This window comes from Peromyscus californicus, unplaced genomic scaffold (assembly GCF_007827085.1).
Source record: "Peromyscus californicus insignis strain IS unplaced genomic scaffold, ASM782708v3 Scaffold_2__1_contigs__length_46816999, whole genome shotgun sequence".
In the NCBI taxonomy this organism is placed as follows: domain Eukaryota; kingdom Metazoa; phylum Chordata; class Mammalia; order Rodentia; family Cricetidae; genus Peromyscus; species Peromyscus californicus.
The window spans coordinates 6,443,451-6,466,442 of NW_026294540.1; the positions used below are offsets into that span (position 1 = coordinate 6,443,451).

A 22,992-nucleotide genomic window follows, 5' to 3' on the forward strand; every position below is an offset into this window, starting at 1 on the left:
AAACGAGTCTTGATGCTCAGACAATGCTCGGCACCACTGGAATCAGAATCTCTGGACTTGGGGCGGTTTTTAAAGCTCCCCGAGGGATTCAAATGTGAAGTCATGTGCAAGAACATTTTTAATCCTCACCGTGAGTTCATTAGCCAGGTGTTTGCCACCCACACTGCACAGGTGTGGGAAACTTACAGTGACGCACCCAAGGTCACACAGCTGTTGAATGTCAGAGCTATGATTTGAATCAGTCTGTCTGGTCCAAGGGCTAGCATCGTCAGTCTGAGACCTGTGGGTGTGCAAGGGCATCAAGGAGTCTGTCTCTCTCTGCCTCTGTCCCTCTGTCTTTGTCTGTCTGTCTCTCTGTCTGTTTCTGTCTCTGTCTATCTCTCTGTCTCTCTATCTCTCTGTCCATCTCTGTCTCTGTTCTGTCTGTCTCTGTCTATCCCTCTGTCTCTCTGACTCTCTGTCTCTCTGTCTCTCTCTCATTAGGCTGGAGGATTGTTGAGACTTGGATCGGTGACTATCTCAGTGTATCTCCAGCGTGAGCAGCGAACAGGGCAGGTGTGAATACAGGAGAGAGTCCCGTCTTCAGGAGGGAGATACTGTCTCTATTATCACCAGGGACAAAGAATTCAAGCAGCCTGGGGTAAATTGCACCTGATTGGCTGCTGCTGGAGAATTTCCAGTCTCTGGTACACTGTTTTCCTTGGCAACACGACTTCTGTTTGGAGATAAGCTGGAGTGCCCAGGAGGAGACAAAGGAGGAATGTAATTAGGAAGCCATTGAGTGAAGGATGAGCGAGGATCCCCCATCTGGCTGCGCTGCTGGGGTACAGGGGGAGCAGTGCTGATGTTATAGGCACACTTTATGCTTTGGGATAAATGGGGCAGGGGTCTTAGAGGAATTGCAGACCTGCAAAGTAAGACCTGCTTCCTGGACTGAGGATGGGAAGACAAGATGGCCCCTCTATCCCCTTTACACTGTGGCATGCACATCCACCCTTCAGTTTCCTGTTTAGATTGATACCAGCCAAGTGGTGCTAGTCTAAGTGTAGAATGAATGCAGGGGTTTGTGTGGAAATGCTCCCCCACAGGCTCATGTGTTTAAACTCCTGGTCTCCAGATGGTGGCGCTGTTTGGAAAGACTGTGGAATCATGAAAAGGTTGAGCCTTGCTGGAGGAAGTTGATTCCTGGGGGTGGGACTTTCAAGTTCCATGTTGTCTGTATTGTTTCCTGACTGCCCAAGCAATGTGACCAACTGCTCAGACTCCTGCCACCAAGGCCTTCCCAACCGTGATGGACTGTGCCCTCTCAAACCGCGGCAGGATGAAACACCCTTCCTTACGTTCGTTGCTTTTCTCAGTGTTTTGTCACAGCAGAGAAAAGTAACTAACGCACAGAGTCAATTCACATCCAAGCCAGGGAAGCTTAAAACTCCATCTCACTAAGACAGCAATGAAGACGCGTCTGACATTTTCTTCTGTTTCCTAATGGGCCATCCTGGGCATCTCTTCCACTCCAGAGACCATTCGGCTAGGAAGCGCATACACTGAAGCACCCCTTTGCACAGTGGCAGAGACACAGGGTGGCAATCCCTACCTTCTGTGGGTTTCCTGCTCTTTTAAATACAGATTGGCACCGTCACACCTGCTGCAAAAGTGAGCAATAGAACATCTGCATTCCCTCCTTTCCCTTCTCTCTGGGTCGATGTGGTGGATGCAACGCAGGGTTTTTCTCTCAGCTTCACTCGCATGATCTGGTGATGGCAGACGCCCCTCTGCTGCCTCACTAGACCTGTTAGAGAAAGGGCCTTCCTCAGGGGAGAGTCCTAGAATTCAGCTGCATTCATACACAGCGCTCTCTCTCTCTCTCTCTCTCTCTCTCTCTCTCTCTCTCTCTCTCTGTCTCTGTCTCTGTCTCTGTCTCTCTCTCTCTCTCTGTCTCTGTCTCTCTCTGTCTCTCTGTCTCTGTCTCTCTCTGTCTCTCTGTCTCTCTCTCTCTGTCTCCTATTGCACTCAACAAGTTGGGTCTGTTTTAAGCAGAGAAGAATTTGCTAGCTTCTGTAACTGAACAGTTCATGGGTGAATCAGTCTTTTCCAGGGATGAGAAACCTGATAGGTTATCCAGTCTCAGATGGACAGCCTTACACACACCTACAAGCAATACCAACTGGACTGGACAGATTGTATCTATCAATCATCTGTCTATCTATCTATCTATCTATCTATCTATCTATCTATCTATCTATCAATCATCTATCTATCTATCTACCTACCTACCTATCATCTATATCTATCTGTCTATCTATCATCTATTCATTCATCCACCCATCTGTCCATCCATCTATCAGTCTGTCTATCTATCTATCTATCTATCTATCTATCTATCTATCGGAGGTCATGGATTTGAGAGGGATTGGGCACCACGGAAGGTATTGGAGGGAGCAGAGAGATGGGAGAAAATAGTGTAAATCCAGTACTCATGTGTGAAATTCTCAAGAAAAAATTTTTTTTTAAGTTGCAAAGGGCCAGATAGGTGTCTTTCTTGTCCCTGGGTTGGGATCATGTGACTTGTGCTTTCCAATCAGTCTTTATGTTCTCAGAGGCAGTGATGGCAGGACTCAGGGTTTAGTTAGCCAGGACCAGACACTAACACATGCACGTGAGGACAGGTGACGGATGAACTGTCGTCGACATGCAACACTGGGGATGTGGGACTGTGTGCTCCGTCCACGCCCCGCTCCCTGCCCCCACTGCCACTGTTGCCGTCTCTAGTGTTCACCGAGTTCATGCTGTGAGCTGGATGCGGCCACACAGGCATCCGTGTGGGCTCTTTAGTGGTGTCTGCCCTTGACAGATGCCATGCCCTTCAAGGCCGTGCAGGGGGTGGAAGCACGGCTGAGGTCTGGACTTGATCACACAGCAGCACCGCTGTTTAGTTCTTCTCACGTTCCTGGAGAGAGGGGCTATCTTTGCGTCTCTGCATCTCTCACATGGTGTGGAATGGGCTAGCTACATCTCCCCAGGTTCAGGACTTGTCTGCCTCCCACACACCTCATTTCAGCCCTCCTGTCCTGTAGCTCCCGTCTGTTATCTCCAGAATTTGTTGTCTATTCATCATGAACCATTTTCACTTCCTTTCTACACATACCTTTTTTATTACATTTTATTTAACGTGTGTGTGTGTGTGTGTGTGTGTGTGTGTGTGTGTGTGTGTGTGTGTGTTTATGTCCACAGAGGCCAGAGGCCAACTTTTGAGAGTCAGTTCTCCTCATTCCACTGTGTATAGACCCTGGGAATTGAACTTGGGTCATTAGGCCTAGCAGCAAGCACCTGCCGACTCCTTCATTCCTCATCCTCTCTGGCTGGTGCTCCCACAGAGCATCTCTGGGAAGACCGAGAGCTACTGGGTACAGCGTGTCAGTCTGAGAGCTGGAGGGGTTTACCTAGTTTACACCGTGAAGGTTTACCCTGTGCGTGTGTTCTCTTCCCATGAAAAGACAGTCAGTGTCATCTAAATATCCAAACAGATACTGAAATCATTGCATTTTGTTAGCCCTGCTGGTGTGCTCTTTTGAAAAGGATAGAAAAATGTGTCTTCTTTAAACTTACCCTGAAGCAGGAGTCCACAGACTGTGGCTTCTTAGCCTAAATCTGCCCTGTGGTTTGCTTTGATGTGGTTTTGTGTAGTTTTGTTTTAATGTTTAAATCACATTTGTGATCCCAGTGCTTGGGATGTAGGGGCAGGAGGGTCAGGAGTTCAAAGTCAGCCTCAGATACACAAGCAAACTCAAGATCCTCCTGGGCTTCATGAGACCCTGTCTCCAAACTAAATAAACAATGAAAGAACTGTATGCATAAACAGAAAATCCAACCAAAAGATGCAGTTTTAGAAACCATCATAGCAGATACTCAGATGGCTTGGGCAATCTAGGGGGACGGTGACTTTGGGGACTAGACATTGTTGCTGCTCTCTCGGATTCTGATGAAGCTGTTCATTCCAAAAATATTTCTCCCTGGGGCTCTATTTGAGCCCAAGAGCTGGGAATATGATGCATATTCCTTTGTTCCTTGTTATGTTCTAGTAACATGCCCTCCTCCCCCGTGTGAGCCTGTTACTCCTTGTCTGAGCTGGTAGGTCTTGTTACTGCTGTTAATAATCTCTGCCTTCCTTTTTGGCAGGACAGTTACATTTTGCTCAAGGGCATAGTGAAAGCAATACTAACAGCCAACCACCTGCCACTAGATGGCAGTATGGTTCTGAGAAATAGGCTGAGAAGGTGCCCGGTGTGGAGGAGGAAGCAGGAAGTCTTGTGATTTTAGGCTATTTCCTGTCCTGGACAGACCTCATTCTAAACTCAGACTCTGGTACAAATCTGCTGTGTGTCTGTCTTTGTGTGCTTAATTATAAAAATGGATATTGTAGTGATGCCCTCTTCACCCCTGAAGAGTTTCTGTGAACACCCGGGAGACCAGACTTGAGCACATGTGTGCATGTCACAGTGCACACATGTGCTCATTAAAGCCATTCCTTGGGCATACTTCTTAAGACATAGCAACTTTTGTGACCTCCTTGTATGACAGCAATGAGAACCTGGTACAGAGGTAGCAGTAGGGAAACGCAGTTGGGCACGGGAGTCGTAGTCATGGGCGAGGTTGACCCAAGGGGTTCTGAACCAGGGCTCGATAAAGGCAAGAAGTTCTAGGGTGCCGTGGCTCACCCAGGACAGCTGTAGCTACAGACACAGCAGTTTGTTTCAAAAGACCACAGGGAAGGATTTGGGACATTCTTATAAACGATGATCAATGATCGTTTAGGGAACAAGCTATGTTTACCCTGTTTGAACATGATACAATGTATATATGTTATAAAAAAAAATTGTGGGGCGGTGGCGGCACACACCTTTAATCTCAGCACTCGGGAGGCAGAGGCAGGCGGATCTCTGTGAGTTCGAGGCTAGCCTGGGCTACAGAGTGAGTTCCAGGAAAGACGCAAAGCTACACAGAGAAACCCCGTATCGAAAAACAAAACAAAACAAAAATATGGTTTTTATGGAATTCTGTATCAGCTACAAATAAACCTAGGGGCTAGGGAGACTGCTCCGTCAGTAAAGTGCTTGCTCAGCAAGCCTGAGGATCTGACTCCAGACCCTCAGTACTCACGTCAAAAAGCCAGTCGGGGAAGCACGTGCTTAGAATCCCAGGGTTGGGAGGCAGAAACAGGAGCCTTTCGGAAGCTTGCTAGCTAGCCTGTCAGCCTAGCTGAATCAGCAAACCCCAGGTTCAGTGAGAGACCCTGTCTCAAAAATAGAAACCTCAAGAATGTCATAGTGTTTGTCAACCAGACACAAACCTGGACACACCTGGAAGAGAGAGAGACTGGGTTGAGGAACTGCCCTCGCCTATAACTCGTGGGCGTGTCTGTGGGGGGGTGATTTTCTTGATTGCTAATTGGTGTGGGAGGGTCCAGTCCACTGTGAGTGGTACCATCCCCAGGCTAGCTGAGCAATTCATTAAGAGCAAGTCAGTAAGCAGTGCTCTCCATGGCCTTTGCTTCAGCTCCTGCCTTGAGTTAATGTCTTGGATTTTCATGATGATGGACTATTCCTTGTAAGCCAAATAAGTTCTTTCCAAGTTGCTTTTGGTCGGTGTTTTATTTATTATTAATTTTTTAATTTTTTTTGAGACAGGACCTCACTGTATAGATCTGGCAGGCCTGGAATTAAAGGTGTGTACCACCATTCTTGGCCTGGCAGAGTGTTTTATCACAGCAACACAAAACAAACTGAGAGAGATAGAGAGAGAGAGAGTGTTGGAAAAACACACTCAACATTGACCTCTGGCCTATGTGTATATACACATATATGTGAACATATGCACACACATCCACACACACAGACTTATACAAGCAAAACTAAATTTAATTTAAATAAAAAAAAGAGTTGAAGAATTCTTTCGACCCTCGCTCTCCCTGTCTGCAGAGCATGAAGGATCAAAGAGCCAGCCTGTGGGGGCTGTGGAGACAGAATCAGATGATCCACGTCAAGTATTTGCACACTGCATAGAAGGAAGTGGTCCATCGGTAAATGCTGCACTGTGGCTCTGTGCTTTTGTGATTCTGAAACGTGTCAGTGCACAGTTATATATACATGTGTGGCATACATGCCACTTTATGTACATTGCAGTTATCCATCCATCCATCCATCCATCCATCCATCCATCCATCTGTAATCCATCAATCTATCCATCCATCCATCCATAATCTACCCATCCCTCCCTTCCTCCCTCCATCCATCCATAATCTACCCATCCCTCTCTCCCTCCCTCCCTCTATTCATCTATAATCTACCCATCCATTTATCCATCCAGCCATTCATTCATTTATTCATCCAGCTCTCTACCCATTCATTTATTCATCAATTTGTCCATCCATCCAAAACCATATATGTATATTGAAAATAACATTCTAGCTCCAATGGTATGGAATAGGTACACCATTAGTATCTACTCAAGAAACTCATATGATATGCTAATATAAATAATTATGTGATATAGCCCTGGGCTGTCGATGCAAAAGCTCAGCAAGTGATAACTGGTTCTCCTAAGATCTGACTGCCACCCCCAAATGCCATAGCTTGAACTCTTCCTTGGGCAGTTGTTAAACATCCAACTCAATTTTATTATATAGGATTTTTAGGAAAGGGGTATGGTAAGGGAGCCTGGAAGAGTTGGCAGAGTCAGGGTTGAACATTGAGCGGAGACAGGGAACCTGATGGGGGAAGAGGGGGAGAGACACATGGAACCATCATCTCAGACTAACATATTTTTAGAAGTGTCTTCAGGTGACCTCACTGCTCCATGATGTGTGTCCATGTGATAGCACAGGCTGGCCTCAGGTACATGCCGGGGTGATGTACTGCCGGATGGGCATGTTGACCCGGGTCTGTAGCCAGTTGATGTAATCCTCTTGTGGCATATGGATGATGTGTTCTCTCACAAACTGTGGGGTAAACATAGTGTTACTCTCAGAGTCTGGTTTGAAAGCTGGACTAGCCTGCCCCTCTGCCAACCTCTCTTTGGCATTCCAGAAGACTTTGGGATTGATATCCAGGATGCCCCCGATGATTCGGACATTCATATTTAAGTTGGTGCAAAAATAATTGAGATTTTTACATTGTTGACATTTCTCATTGGACATTGGAATACATTCTTAAATAAACGTGGTTGTGTTATATACCATTTTTGATGCACATTTCTTGATTTATATGCTTGATGATGATTTATCACTTGATGTTTATTTTATACTATGGAAATGATATTATTAGAAGAAAAATTCAAGTTCTTTTTTTAAAATTACTATTTTATTTTATATGTTTGAGTATATGTATGTGCCTGTGGAGGCCAGAAGAGGGCATCAGATTCCCTGGAACTAGAGTGATAAGTGGTTGTGGATGGCCATGTTGGGAACTGAACCCAGGCCCTTGGCAAGAGCAGCCAGGGATCTTAACTGCTGAGCCATCTCTCCAGCCCTTTGAGTGATGTTCTTATTTGAATTCAAAACAGGTCTTAAAGCAGCAGAGACAATGCATTTGGCCCGGGACCTTCTGATGAGTGTCCAGTGCAGAAGTGGAGACTAGGCAAGGCATAGTTGGGGGCAGTCATTGACGGTGACCCTTCACAAACAATCGAGAAAGTTCCTTTCCTTTATTCCGTCCAGCAACAGCATTCATTCCTCAATTGAATCGGACAGCACAGGACAACTACTGAGCAATCTCTCTGGCCCTTAAGATATTAAGACGTCAAAAGAGCAGAGATAAAAATGTATCCAGATGGGTTTTCTTCCTCTCTTCAAACTTTCTTAGGGGACTTGGCAACAAGATGAGCTTAAAATTGTAATGAGTTCCTAACGGTTCAAGAAGATCAAGTTCATTGACAATATCCATTCCCAAGTACCCTCTCCTGTCCCCATTCTCACTAGTCCCTGTAGGTTTTCATGTCATGTGCGTGTGTGCATGCGTGTGTGTGCACATGTATGTGTATGTGTAAAGAGAAAATCTGGTAGTCTTGCCTTTTAAGCTTAGTATAACAATGTCATGTCCACTTCCCTGCAAGTGGCATGAACAGCTCTTATAATGTCACTTGTTCTTAGAATGTTTGCTTTGGTCAGTGCTCCCATTGAGCAATGTGGACAGATCCGACATCGAGCTCCAGGAAAGGGTTGAAGACACACAGAACCCAGTGTTTCCTGTGAGTCCTTGCTGTTAGGCGATCTGTGACGTTCTCCTCATGAGGAGCACGCCGAGTGTTGGTCCCCAAGTCTGTGGGCTCACTGTTAGGCAAGGGGGAGCTTACATAGCCCCCCCCTTCAGCACTCTGGAAGAGCATCCTTCCACACACCTCAGTAAGGGGTGGGTGGGGGCAGGGGCGGAGGTGGACAGTCACCCTCAAACTAGTCCTGTGCAGTCTATCAGAGGTTTTCCTGAGGGTGCCTCCTTTGGTGACCAGAGTCGAGTCTGGGCATCTGAAGGGGTCCACAGGGCCACCTCCTCCACCACTCTTGACCTCACCCTGTGCACATGCACCCAGGTCATCCTGTGGAAGGACCAATGCGTTCTTAAGCCTGTCTACTCTTAGAGATCCACCATTTGAGTTGCTGCTTCTTCGGGGGGGGGGGGGGGGGGCGAAGTCCCTATTAAAATGCACACATCCAACCTGATAAGATGAAGGATGAGTGGACTTCAGAGATAAGTCAGGGGGTCAGGTGTCTGCTGCTCTTGCAGGGGACCTGAATTTGGTTCCTAGCCCCTACATTAAGCACCTCATAGCTGCTTGTAACTCTAGCTCTAGGGGGATCTGATGACCTCTTTTGGCCTTCATTGGCACCTATACTCATGTTCACCCTCCCATATGCATAGTTTAAAAATAAGATAAGGGCTGGAGAGATGGCTCAGTGGTTAAGAAAACTTGCTGCTTTGGCAGAGGACCTGGATTTGGTTCCCGGCACCCACATGGCAGATTGGAACTACATGTAACATGTTCCAGAGGGATCTGATGACTTTTTTTGGCCTCTAAGAGCACCAGGCATGCCAGGCGGCGGTGGCGCATGCCTTTAATCCCAGCACTCGGGAGGAAGAGGCAGGCGGATCTCTGTGAGTTCAAGGCCAGCCTGGTCTATAGAGTGAGTTCCAGGACAGGTACCAAAGCTACACAGAGAAACCCTGTCACAAAAAAAAAAAAAGCACCAGGCACTTCACACAGTGCACATAAGTACATGCAAACAAACACTCGCATGTACAAGATAAAAATAAATAAATCTTAAGACATAAAATCTTTGAAAGCAAGGATGCACTTTAAGTATTTTTTTTTAAAGCCCTGGGGGTTGAAGTCAGGGCCTTGTGTGTGATTTGCAAATGCTGGCTAGGTTGTCAGGGGTGACCTTGGGCTCACCCTGTAGCCCAGGCAGGCAGTGGAACTGTGATCCTTCTGTCTAGCCTCCAGAGCGCTGGGATCCCAGGCCTGGACCACCACCTCGGGCTCCACAAGCATCTTTAACCTCCCTTTGGCATCCTTACTGCTGTTATCTTTGACGACCCAAGACTTCAGGGATGCTGGTGATGGGGAAAGCTTCTAGCACCCTTGAGGAGAGCCCAGGAGCTCTACCGTGACCTTCACAGGTCTTCTGGGGTTGACATGTCACCTCCTTGACCTCCCTCTGCCACACCCAATGACTTGCAATATGTTTCTGCGACAAGTGAGGCCGTGTTCTCTCTTCACGCTGCGCTTTTGCCTTCTTTTCGTGGTTCTGACTTCTCACCGTTCAAGTCCAAGATGAAACCTTACCTGTCCCATGTGCCCTGGTTAGCTAAGTCCTCCAGAATTTAAACCAGAGCTCCTCAGCGTCACCATGCATCCGACACACCTGGGGCCTCATTAAGATGTCAATTCTGTATTGGCAAATTGGGTGCCTGAGGTTTCACACTCCCCACAGGCAGGCAGTGAGGGCCACACCGCCGGCCCGGGAACCAACTGCAGTTTCAATAGCATGCTTTGAGATGTGCATTTCGATGACTAACCCACTTATGTCCTCTCCAAGCCTCCTAGTCTCCAGGGAGTACTGCTTACATAGACTCCAATGACCAAGGCCACATGACACTCTCTCTGCAATTAGAGTAAGAGCTTCAGAGGGCAGGGTTTTTGTGTTTTGTGATGGTTGAGTCCACTGCACTCCAGCAATGCCTGGATGTTGACAGATGACTGAATGAGGGCATCTGAGGCACTGTGAGGGGAATGGGGCATGGTCATTACCTCAATGGCCACCGCAATGTCTGGGGAGCACAGCTCCCAGATCCGCAGGTCCTGGAGCACCTTCAGGAGGACATGCGGCCGGATCCTCAGGTCTAGGTTCTCTCCAAACTTCTGCAGTTTTGCCAGGATCTTCTTTGCAGGCCGGAAGTTCTTCAGATCTTCAGGGAGTTTGGACAACAGATCAAAGTACCTTCAAGTCCAAGAGGAGAGAGCCAGTTAGGGAAGCCCTGGGATGGGGATCTTGGCCCTTTGGGGCCTCCTTCATTTTCTTTTCTACTCTTGGGATGTCTTGAGGGCATCATGAGCCTCTATGTGGGGGCCCTGTCCTCTATACCCAGTTTTTGTTGGGTCATACATGAGGTATTTATTTTTAAGGGTAGCCGGCTTCTGTTTCACTGGCAAACAAAGAAGGGTCATTCTTTAAAAGGCTGCATTCACAGAACAACGTTCTATAAAGTAGATAGTGTGAAAATCCAGAAAACAAAGTGGAGGGTGGGTGGGTATTTGAGATTCTCTTCTGACTTTTAATCATGCCAGGGTGGATGTGGACACATCTGTGGGTGTTTTCTAGATGACAGTGGCTGGGGCAATCAATGATGATGGTGGCGATGGAGATGATGGTAGTGGTGGAGATGATGGTGGTGGTGGAGATGGTGGTGGTGGTGGAGATGATGGTGGTGGTGGTGATGATGGTGGTGGTGGAGATGATGGTGGTGATGAAGATGGAGATGATGGGCTGTGCATTTTCCATCTCCACAATAATAAGCTCAGTTGACAGGCTGTGTGTCTCATGTTATCACTGGGAATGCATGGTTGAGGTGGTGGAGACTAACCCATCTTAGTTGGGTTCTAACCCATCTCTGTCTAACCTACTAACCCACCTTAGATCTAAGAGCATGCTTTAACTGTGGTCAGGGCTTACTTAGGACAAATGATGGCATGTGTTTAGAAAGTGCTCTCGGGTAGAGTGCTTGTCACACATGCCTGACAACCTGAGTTTGAGCCCCAGAGCCCACAAAAAGGTGGAAGGAGAGAACAGAATCCACGAAGTTGTTCTCTTAACTCTACGTGTGGCCCTGTCTTTCTCTCTCTCCCCTTTCTCACATGTGTAGCATGAATCTTAAAAGTTCTTATTAGTAAAAACAAACCCGGAGCCAGGTATTGGGGTGAACGCTGAAAGATCAGAGAAACAGAACCAGCCACAGCTAACTTTACCGCCAATTCCTCAGCTGATCTCGTTTCCTCAAACTGGAAGCCTCTGTGTCCTCATCCAAATGGATCTCAGCTGAACTGCTGCTAAAAGCCTAAAAGCTTAACAGACTCTAGTTCCTGGTTTTCATGCCTTATATGCCTTTCTGCTTCCTGCCATCACTTCCTGGGATTAAAGGCACGAGTCACCATGCCTGGCTGTTTCCAGTGTGGCTTTGAACTCACTGAGATCCGGATGGATCTCTGCCTCCAGAATACTAGGATTAAAGGTATGTGTGCCACCATTTTCTGGCCTCTATGTCTATCTAGTAGCTGTTCTGTTCTCTGACCCCAGATAGGTTTGTTAAAGTGCACAATATATTGGGGGACACAATATCACCATACATATGTACTAATTAATAATAATAAGATAACAATTCAATTATAGAATTATGACATAATTTATGATGATGATGAAAAGTGCTCTCCTCCATCACACATGTACCCTTGTAGAAGATTTTGAAGAATAGCTTCACCCACCAAACATTCCTGGGTACTCACCTTTGTACTTACGGCATGCATTTATATATTTGTTCCTGTGTCTTTGCATGGCATGAATCCCCATGCAAACATAAACTTTGCCTGAGTTACTCAGCACATGTGCTGAACTAACTGGGCCCGACAGATAGTAGGTGTTCCATAGTTATTATCGGAAAGAGTGGATGAGAAACTGGATGGAGGAGGGGCCCAGCTGAGCACCCTTGTTGACAGGCTGTGGTTCATTTGACTTGATTTTAATGATGCTATGGAGGGTCCTTGTTTCTCCATGATGATACTGAAAGCTCTATCATTAGAGACGCTGGCTGAGTCCCACCGTGAGAGGCTCAACACTAAGTTCCCACTCTGATATCATCGTGTGAGTTAGCTTATTACGCTTCCACTTTCCTTCCCAAAGAGGCTGGGTTATAAACCACCTCTCCCTTCCCCCTTGCATAAGGCACCTTTGGGAGCCCATGTACCTTCGGGGATAGATACTGCTCATGAGACAGCAAAGACCTGGGCATGTGAGGCAGTGTGGGTGGTTACTACATCTCTCCTGCAGCTCAGGGTCCCTCTGAGTTCCTACTCCACATCAGTAATAATGTGGGAGGGAGTCTAGGTCCATCTCTCCATTTTTCTCATCGTTCTTTTAGATCTTGTTTTCCTCATCCTGGCAGAATGGGGTTCCCGACACAGAAGGTCACACTGTGATTCAATATTACAAGTGAATGTGTGGTTTGAGACCAGACAGAAGCTCATGTCCTATGCTCACCACTTACAGTGTGGCCTAGGACAAGTGAACCGACTTCTCTGAGACTCAGTTTCCTTGTGAAATAGGGGTTTCATTTGTATCCTTAAGGATTTGGAAGGATATGATATGAAACATTAAATTTTCTTAGGGTAGCCTCTGCCATCCATCAGTCACTCAGTTCAGAGTGATTTCTTAAGGTGGGCCAGCATTTCCTTTAAAGTTTTAAAAACCTTGTTTTAATTGACATAATCACTGAACCTATTTCTAGGGTACTTGTGTCACACGTTGGGACTTTTTATTCTTTTGTCTCACTGCATAGCCTTGGTTAGCCTGGAACTTACCGTGGAGACCAGACTGTCCTGGAACTCACAGAGGTCCACTTGCCTCTGCCTTCTGAGTGCTGGGATTAAAGCAGTGTGGCTCCACACCCAGCAAGTGTCAGAATGTGTATGCAGTGTATAATGTCCCAATATGGATGCACTTGAATGCAACATATAATGTCCCAATCTAGATGCTCAGTACATCCACCAAGCATTCATCACTTCTCCATAGAGATTCAGTACTCCCCCTTCTGCCTATTTCGAAATACCCAGTGCCATCACCCTGCCATGCAGCAGACCCCAACCCTCACCATGTTGCTATCCATTCTCTTCCACATGCTGGGGCACAGTGTTCCCAGGAGTATACAGTGATAACCTCAGAGAACTCAGACTCTGCAGCCATTTGATTGACAGGTTTGGTATTAATCTTCAGTGTGTGTGTGGGGGTGGGGGGTGGTGGTGGTGGTGGCAAGTGAACTCTCCTTATTTCTAAGTCTGGACCAAAAACGAGGTAACTATGAAGACCAGGACAGGTTTCATGACACGTGGTTCTGGAGCTAGCAGATTCTTCCCTGATTGCAGTTTGATCTGGGGGACCCGAGGGATGGCTGATGGTAGTTGGGAGTTAATGTCTCCAGGTTACTGAAGAACCCTGGAATGGACCATGAGGTAATGCTAAGGGACCATTGTGCCTGGTCCTCGGGGTCTTACCAGTGGTCCGCAATCTCTTCTGCATCCCCCTTCACCATTGAGACCCGGTGCCTCATCTTTGATAAATCCTTTTGGAAAGTTGAGGTAAGAATAAAAGAGTGGAACTTCTGGATACCCCGTTCTTCTTGGCGCCTATGATGTGGTGTGAAGGAGGGGGAGAGAAATTAGAGGCACAGAACGCCCCCCCTCCTCTAGCTACGGGTGAGCTCTCACAGATGCCACCCACCACTTTTTCTTCTATGGAGCTCTTGTTGCGCTGTTAATTATGACTGGGCTCTCTGGACCATAGCTCTCTCCAACGTGCTGAAAGTGATCTTGCCGCCGACAATTAAATTCTGTGTGCAGAGCACTGAGCGTACTGCCAGGCACACAGTAGGTGCTAAACTCATGTTGGTTGTTCTCTTCCTCAGTCTCATCGTTTTGCACACTCGCCCTCTCTCCAAAGAGAGTTCATGTTGTGATTATGTCCACGCCTAATGCCCCATGCCCAGCACCAACGCTTTGCATCTCACTTAGAATAAAGAACTTAGAACAACTCATTCCTTAAGGTCCCAGATTACCCCGTTTCTATGCTTTCCAACTGCATTATCACGCCTAGAATTGTATGCCTCTTCCTCACAATCAGAGTCTTTGGGACAAAGTGTGATCTCCACACTAGGAGGTAGTAGCTTTGTGATCTGGACTCTGTCTAGCACTCTGATCTCCTCTCAAGCATCACGAGAGCCCGCCACAGCGGACACTTGGCAATTCCTTTCCTACCCTCTGGGACTTTGCTTTTTCTTGGAGTTCCTCCCCTTCTTAATTTCCTAGCCAGATTCTCTGGGTTTGGGTTCCAGCTTTATTGTATTGTGTACAAGGCCTTTGGTATGAGACCTCTCTGAGTGTACTTGGGGCATCTGTAGGGGGTCTAAATAAAGCCCTTACCTGTGGGGTTGTTGGGCACCATAAATGTTGCATAACTGCAAAGCTCTTAGCTCAGCGGTGGAGCCTAACATGGTACCCTGGAGTTGGCACTGCCCTTCATTATCCCGAGAATGTCTCCTTCATGCAGATGTTCAGGTGACTTTCCCAGGTCAGGAGGGATACCTGCTCCCTGTGTTCCCTTAGCCCTCTGCTCTTCCCCATCATTGCTGGCCCTCACTGACCTGTGTGGTAGATTCTTGTGTACTCACCTGTCTCTCTAGATGGTGAGCTCTGAGCAGGAAAGGGAGTTTAGAGGGTCACCTGGAAGCCCTGCTGGGATGGGTGAGTTCCCTGGGGCACGTGGTCACCTTAGTTAGGGGATGGGCTGTAGTAGGGGGAAGAGGCTCCTGGTGGCCTCTTCATGTTGAACCACACTGACAGCATCCTGTGTGTCACGTGGGTGTCACTGCCACTTGCTCCTATCCGAGTCCCCAGGTACCTCCACCAGGAACCCTTCTCTTCCTAGTTTCTTCTCTTCTGGGTTCCTCTGCTCCCTTCATGGTCATCCTAAAGCCACCTCCTCAGAGAAGACTTCCCTGATTGCCCAACCTGAATTGGGATCCACCCGCTTCACTTCACCCTCCTCCTCTCCTGCTTCTCCCCTCCCCTGCCTCTTCCTCTTCCTCCTCACCCCCTCTGGATTCTCCCTCCCTCTTTCTCCTGCTGTTTCCCTCCTCCCTTCCTTCCATTCTCCTCTGACATAACACCGGTTTTCTTCCCACATGAGATGATTCTAAATTGTGTCTCTCTGTAGACACAGTGATTTTGTTTCTGTTTCTCAAGGGGCAGAGTGAGCTCCCCCACTCCAAGGGCAGGGAAGATGTCTCCCTTTGTTACTACTCTAGCCCTAGCCCTGGACACATCCTGAACATGCAGTAGGTAGCCAGGTACATGTCCTGGCAATGAGCCAGGCATGTGTGTGCCCTTACTTCATGAGGATCTCCAGCTTGTCTTGTAGGCAGAAGCCGGCCTCCTGGGCTACGCTGTAAAACTTGGCCCGCAGAGTGCTACACACTCCACTCTTGCAATGGACGATGTCACGGTTAGCACGGCTGTTGACAAGAGAAACCATTGGGGGATGGGGTCCAATGGACACTCCTGGTAGCCTCATGGGTCCCACTGGCCTCCCTGAGCCCAAGATGCCCCAAAGTGGGAACTGCTAGTGTCTAACTGGGCTCTCTGTTTTTGGGTGGAGCCTCCCCCGGCATCCCTTTTGGAGGTTGGAAGAACAGGTGGTAGGTAGCTCATGAGCCACAGTGAAGGGGCTTCCACTGGATCCCAGCAAATGTCAAGGATAGTGAGCCTCCAACTTCAGCTTCACCCTTTCGCAGCTGTGTGGCCCTGATTGGGACATTGCTTGTGGCCGACTCTCAGCCTGTGACTCTGTAAAATGAGACAACACTCCTGCCTGGCAGGGTTGGACTTGGGAAATAAACAAGGTCAGGAATGTAGGGTGCAGCCCATGGTGCTTGGTGCTGCAGAAGGATTTCGTGTTTTATTCCGCAGGGCTGCCCACTGTCTGGTGTGTGGGACCCTTGTCCCTCTTTCCTGTGTATGGCTTCGGGGAGTCTGGTCTGCACTGAGCTTTTCCCATACCCCTGGGAGACAAAGGATGCGGTTACCATGGTGAGGCCTGCCTCTTGACCATGATGTCTACTTCCCCGACTGGCTTACCCTTTTGACTTCTTCTGGGTCACCACGGTGTGGCTTTCTCCGCTTGTAGTGCTGGATCTCTCACTGAAACACCAAGGGATAATTTCTAGTTGTTTTTCATACGAGGTCCCTCTGAGCGTCACCCCCCCGGCCCCCACCTGTGCTAGTCCCCCAGAATTCAGGCACAGAGGAGACTTTTCCCCGGGCCCCAGGGCTCAGTGCACGTCATCTCCAAGCCCGGGCCTTTCTCCTGTCCTGCTTTCTACCTGGAGTATCCCCCTTGTCCCTCTCCCACCATCTCTACTGTCTTTTGTCTCATGGTCCGCAGTGAGTCCTGCATAGTGTCGGGATCACGTGCTATCTTCAGTAGGGACAGGTGCATGCTGGGAAGGGGATGGCCAAGTCTTCCTCCCCGTGTTACATTTGATGCTGTCATTTCCTAAGCCGGGTCCCTGCGATGGCTAAGCTTGGCTGTCAACTTGACTGGAAGTAACTAAAAGTCCATGCGGCTGGGCACACTCGTGAGGGATTTCTCCTGATCATATCACTTAAGGTGGGAAGACCCACACTACATCTTGATCATCTGAGGTGGGCCACACCTTCTGGTGCCATCACACGTGGAAGGAAAGGGAAGAAGGGCGCTTGCCCTCACTCTCGCTGGCAAGTCTGTCTGTCCTGCTGCTGAGGCATTCCTTGGCTGCTGTCAGGACCCACTTCTCCAGGATTCCAGCACACATCCAGCCCCCTAGACTGAACAAGTGCTAGGATTCTTGGCCTTTCCTTAGGGAGACAGCTGTTGCCGGACTAGCCGGGCCCCAGCCTTAAGCCGTTCTTGCTGTGGGATGGTCTGTATGTCAAATGTGTTGCTGATTGGTCAATGAATAAATCACTGATTGGTCAGTGGCCAGATCCGTTCTGTTCCTAGAGAACTCTAATACACCCCTCAACTGAAGACCCAGGCGCCTCCATTGAGAGTCCAGAGTCTAGATTCAGAGTCCAGCCTGGTTGTCACACCTCCTCTGGACCACTCAACTTATAACATCCTTGGACTCTTTCTAGGTGTAACCCAATTAGATTCTTTGTACGGCTGTTCTACCCTGTGTTTCTAGCTAGGCCAACTTCCACGACTAGATTATCATTCTAGATAAGATCCAACACTCCCTGCTGCCTTTCTGCCTTCTTCCCAGGACACTTGAATATCACTGTGTGTGTGTGTGTGTGTGTGTGTGCGCGTGTGCGTGTGCGTGTGCATGTGCGTGTGCGTGTGTGTGTGTGTGCGCACTCGTGTGGGCATGTGCCTGTGCATGCGTGTGTATGTGCATGTGTACACAAGTGTGTGTGTGTGTGTGTGTGTGTGTGTGCATGTGTGCACAAGTGTGTGTATGTGTGTTACAGATACATGCTGCCACACCCCACTTTTAATGTGGGTCCTGGGGATTCAGACTCAGGTCTTCATGCTTGCATAACAGCACTTTTTACCATGTCCCCATCCCTGAGCACCATTTTTGAGACAGGGTCTTACTATGTCACTCTGACTGGCTTAGACTCCCTATGTAGACCAGGCTACCTTGAGCTCACAGATGCTTGCCCACCTCTACTTCCTGAGCATTGGGATCAAAGGTGTGGATCAGCCACACCTGGCACACTGAGACATTTCATTAGTGCTGCTTTACATCCCTGTCTCCCCCGTTTCTCCCAAATAACCCAACAGCAGACTTGGCCACTTTCTCTGTGGGATCTGGGGGCAAGGCTGTCCTGCTGTTCCTATGATGGTTGGCTTACTTCCTTTCCAGCTTCACAGCTTTGGTGACTTTTGGGAGGTTGACTTGGCCATCTCTCAGGCCCTGGCATTTGCTGCTTTTTCTAGAAACTTCTGGGATTGGACCTGAGGGTTTTGGGTCTTGGAGGTGATGGGAAGTGTGTTATCCCACCTGGAGAGGACGCAGGGTCTCAGTAATAATATACAGGTAGACAGGACTAGATTCCAACCAGCTGCCCTGACCCCTGCAGATGAATCATGAGGAGACCATGCTGGTTCAGCTTTCTCCTGTAGACTGCTGTCTCCTCAGAGAGGAGGTGGGAGGTGAGGGATGCGGTGTCATCAGTTGGTGATGGGCAGACAAATGAGCTACAAAGCCCCCTTTGTCTTCCTCAGCCTCCCCTGTCCTGGTCCTCACAGAGGTCTTTGCTCAGTGCCTCCAAGCTCAGGCCCTTGGCATGAGCTGTTCCCTCTGCTTGAACCCCGTTCCTAGATTTTTCTCCCCACAGGGAGGCTGGCTTGTCTTTGTTCTGTAGATCTCAGCTGAAATACTGTACCCTGCCCAGGTTAGAGCCTTGCTGGCAAGCATACTCCCATCCCTCCATCCGTTTTCTCCAGAGGACTTTTCATAGCCATGATTGTATGACCAACCATGGGGTTAACCGAGGAACGCTTACTACATTATCAATTATCAAAAATGGGGAGAATTCAGGAGGCCCATGGAGGCAGACAGAGAAAAAAAATTATCTCTATTTTAACTAGTCTTTAACTGAGATGGAAACAGTGGACATTTGCATATCACGTGACAGTTGTGGGAGTGAGTCTCAAGAATCATTGACACTCAATGCTAACCCAAAGTCACAGTGTTTGTTAGCCCTACCGTGAGGTCTTACTCTGTAATGCGTCATTAAGCTCCTAGAAGATTATACTTCAAATTGGGAAGTAACCCAGTAACTTATTACCGTAGATGACGTCAGAATCCTCGTAATTTATCACATGCATTTATAACATCCTTCTGAAAGGCATCCATGGACTTCCTTGGACTATCTAAGGGCCCAACGCACAAGGATGTTCCAGTCAAATGAATGGGTGCCCTGTGTATTTGTTTCATTTGCTTATCACAGCTTCCAGACCTGGCACAGCTCCTGGCCCTCAGAGGGGACCTTGGAAGAATCAGGGGACCAACTCCATGTCATGAGACAGACTACTCAAAGGGGAGGAGTGAAGTTAATTCAGAGTAAAGTCCTCCAGGCTCGGGCATATGTGCCCCACAGTATCACCCGGCAGATCACAAACAGGCAAAATGGAATTGGATTTTACAATAGAAGAGAAGGGGGGTCCTATGCCATGCTCTCCCAACTGTGTTTCTTCATGGAGGGAAGAGTTTAGCGAAAAGCATGCAATATAAATGTTGAGGAGAAGTGTCTGGGTACTGGCTGCCAGCCCAGCAGCAAATGGAGCTTGTTTTCAGTGATGTCAAAAGAAGGGAGAGATGCCCCTCCCAGGCCTTCTCCCCTCAGTATCTCTGTGGTGGCTCTGGGCCAGGGCCAGCTTCTCCGCCTCTCCACCCCGCATCTACCTGCTATAGGCTTCAGAATTTCTTACCTGGACTTGTGGGTGGTCTGCCACTCCTTAATCGCAGAATCGCTCTTGGCTTGCTTGACTATAGACATGAGGCTGCAAAGCAAGAGGAGTCTCTTGTAACAAAGTGTCAGATGCCAGGTGCCCCTCCGGCAGCAGGTGTCTATGCTGGGACCAGTTGCCTCCCCCCAGAGTGAGCTACAGAACTGCAGTAGAGGGAGTCAACTGGGGAGTCTGCTGAGAACACTGATTCTGGCCACATGTTCAGAGACTTGGCTGTGCTGGGCTAAGTTGTGCTCAGAAACTGCATTTGGAACCCCCCACTTTTTCAGAATCACACACACGGACAAACACCAGGATGATCTACCTCCTCTGGAGAACTGCAGAACCCCAGAATCACACATAGATACTATAGAATTGCACCTAACTCAGAAACTCACAATTTAATTACACACACACACACACACACACACACACACACACACACACACACAATTATATAGACATTTTTGGAATTAAAAATACACCTAGAGCCGGGCGGTGGTGGCACATGCCTTTAATCCCAGGATTCGGGAGGCAGAGGCAGGTGGATCTCTGTGAGTTTGAGGCCAGCCTGGTCTACAGAGCAAGATCCAGGACAGGCACCAAAACTACACGGAGAAACCCTGTCTCAAAAGAAAAGGAAAAAGAAAAAAAAGAAAAAGAAAAAAATACACCTAGAATTTCACCTATACAACAATAATGACATACACATACAAATGGGGAATTAGGAATTCCACACTCACCTAGAATGACATCCTTATCTAGAGTTCCAGATTCATCTAAATTTTACACCTCTAGAATTACAGTACTCCTAGGATTACCCCTCCCCCATCAGATTCCACACAGAAACCCAGAACTTCATGCTCCATGGAAGTCTACACACAGCAGTTGTTTCTCAGACTCTGAGACAGTGCCCACTTGAGGTGCTTACTAGACGCCAGGGCTGCTCTGGAGGTTCTGCCTCAGTGGGTCTGAGATGAGGTCTAGACACTGACCTCTTCACAAACACGCCAGTTCTCATCCCCAGCATCCTGTCTGAAGCATTACTACATTTCACAGAGGAGCCATCTTCCTGCAGCCTTGAGGCTGAGGGTTGGCTGGGTTGGGTTTCAGAGGCCTCCATCAACCTCTCAGCCTGTCAGCTGACCTCAGTGTGAGCTGGCGTGGTGTGTGGAATGAGGGAAGTTAGCACTTTCCTGTCCCCATTGGTCTCACATAAGCTTCAGTATCCGATGTTCTACCGAACTGGGGAGATTTCATTTTTCCTAGAAAGAATTAACGAGGAAGGGAGATTTCTGCAGTTTCTCTGTAACTATGGTTATCACTAAATTGAATGCAGAGCTCACACGTGACAGGGTTCCCCAGAGCCATAGGCTTTAGAAACCATATGGAAGCCATCATGGATGTTCTCCATCTGTGAGGTGGGCTGTGCTGCTTGCTCGGTAGTTTTTTTTTTTTTTTTTTTTTTTTTTGTCAACTTGACAGAGCTTAGAGCATTTGGGAAGAAAATCCCTCCACAAGATTGGCCTGTTGGCATGTCTGAAGGGAATTTTATTGATTAATGACTGATGTGGGAGAGAGCAAGCCCATTGCGGGTGGTGCCATCCCCTAGGCAGATGGTCCTGGGTTCTATAAGAAAGCGAAGCAAGCAAGCCATGGGGAGCAAGCCAGTAAGCAGCGTTCTTCCTTGGCCTCTTCTTCAGTTCCTGCCTCCAGGTTCCTGCCCTGACTTCTCTCTGTGCTGGGCTGTGTGGGCTGGAGTTGTAAGCTGAGATGAACCCCTTTCCTCCCCAACCTGATTTTGGTCAACGTTTCACCGCAGCAACGGAAAGTGAACTAGAACCGGTGACAGCGGTGACAGTGGATGCACCTGTCTCAGCAAGGTGCTGTGATAAAGTCACGACTGCCCCCACCACTACCCTGTTGGTTGCTGACTGTATGCGGGGAAGGAGCTGGCATGTAAGTAAATGTGCTATATTCCTAAATGCTCTAAGGACTCATTGAGAGAGCCATAGCTTCCAGAAAATTCCTAGGACTTTACAAGAACAGGATGGCTTAATTCTCATTATAACCATTTTGGGTAAGTTGCTAAGGTGCTTCGTTTGACAGGATTGCAACAAGACTGGGTGAAGCAATGTGCCCAGTATCACACAGAAATCGAGTGATGGGATGGAGATGCTCCCTAGTCTGTTAGGTTCCAATGCTGTGCCATGGTGCTTCACGATCTCATTTCGACAGATGCTTAGGGAGGACAGAGACATCTGTCCTCAGCTCCAGGCTTTGCATCCCTGTCCACTTGACTCAAGCTGTGAGCCTCTAAGTTTGTCACCTTTCTCTGTCACTAATGCTGACCAGGCAAGCGCCTCATGGGTCAACAAGGTCTCAAAATTCCTCCAAGTGCCACCTGAGGCGGTGGGTTTGAGTTGAGGCTGCAGCGGACAGATTCATCATTAACAGACAGAAGTGGGGTGTGATGTATTCGAAAACATTGGGAGAAGGGTAATTACAGCACTAACAATAACCAATAAGTCATAGCTGGCGTCCCAGTAGGCCGAGACTCATGATAAACCTCTTCGTGGGCTTCATTTATTTTCTGTAAGTAATTTGCTTGCTCGGAGGAATTTTTACTTGAGAGGGGAACTCTACTCTATTCTGCGTTCTCTCTGGAGCAGTTATAGAGGCCACAAGTCCATGGGCAGGGCTTCTCACCAGAAGACAGACAACTCAGGTTTAAGTTCAACACTACTCTCTTATAAGCCAGTCATTCTGGTAGCTGCTTGGAGCATCCAAGGATGCCCACGCTTTTAGGGTAAGACTACAAATCCTCCAGGTGAGGGCTTTGAAATCCCTCACCAATGTATGCTTTTCTCTGTCCCATTTTGGCTATGCCCTGCTCCCTGATGGTGCTGTGGTCTCCTTCTGTGACTGCACATGACTGCCTGAATATTCTCCCCCACCCCCACCCCCATGTGTCCATCACCTTTGACAGGCAGGCCTTCCCCCCCACACCTCATCTCAAATATCAGCTTAAAAGTTTATTCCAAAGAAAGAAGAAACTCTCATGACCATTACTGACTAGACCAATGATCCTTTCTGAGATAGGGTCTTGATATGTAGCCCAGGCTGGCCTCGAACTTAAGGTCTTCCCACCTCACTTCCCTGAGTAATGAGATTATAGGCGTGTG

General features: G+C 48.1%; 1 protein-coding gene and 1 long non-coding RNA gene across 2 annotated transcripts in view; one reads left to right on the plus strand and one right to left on the minus strand.

Moving 5' to 3' along the window:
• LOC128120909 (uncharacterized) overlaps positions 1-719 on the plus strand; it is a 92,163-nt gene extending 91,444 nt beyond the window's left edge. Inside the window, exon 3 of the long non-coding RNA XR_008221997.1 lies at positions 484-719. This is a non-coding gene — a long non-coding RNA (uncharacterized LOC128120909). The remainder of the gene's footprint in view (positions 1-483) is intronic.
• A 5,049-nt stretch (positions 720-5,768) lies between these two features.
• Ccdc60 (coiled-coil domain containing 60) overlaps positions 5,769-22,992 on the minus strand; it is a 175,889-nt gene continuing 158,665 nt past the window's right edge. The window contains exons 9-14 of the mRNA XM_052754939.1: positions 19,790-19,861; positions 16,447-16,509; positions 15,702-15,824; positions 13,810-13,941; positions 10,300-10,489; positions 5,769-6,994 (exon numbers count right to left, since the gene is read on the minus strand). Coding sequence (XP_052610899.1) covers positions 6,887-6,994; positions 10,300-10,489; positions 13,810-13,941; positions 15,702-15,824; positions 16,447-16,509; positions 19,790-19,861 — 688 coding nt within the window. The 3' untranslated portion in view covers positions 5,769-6,886. The remainder of the gene's footprint in view (positions 6,995-10,299; positions 10,490-13,809; positions 13,942-15,701; positions 15,825-16,446; positions 16,510-19,789; positions 19,862-22,992) is intronic.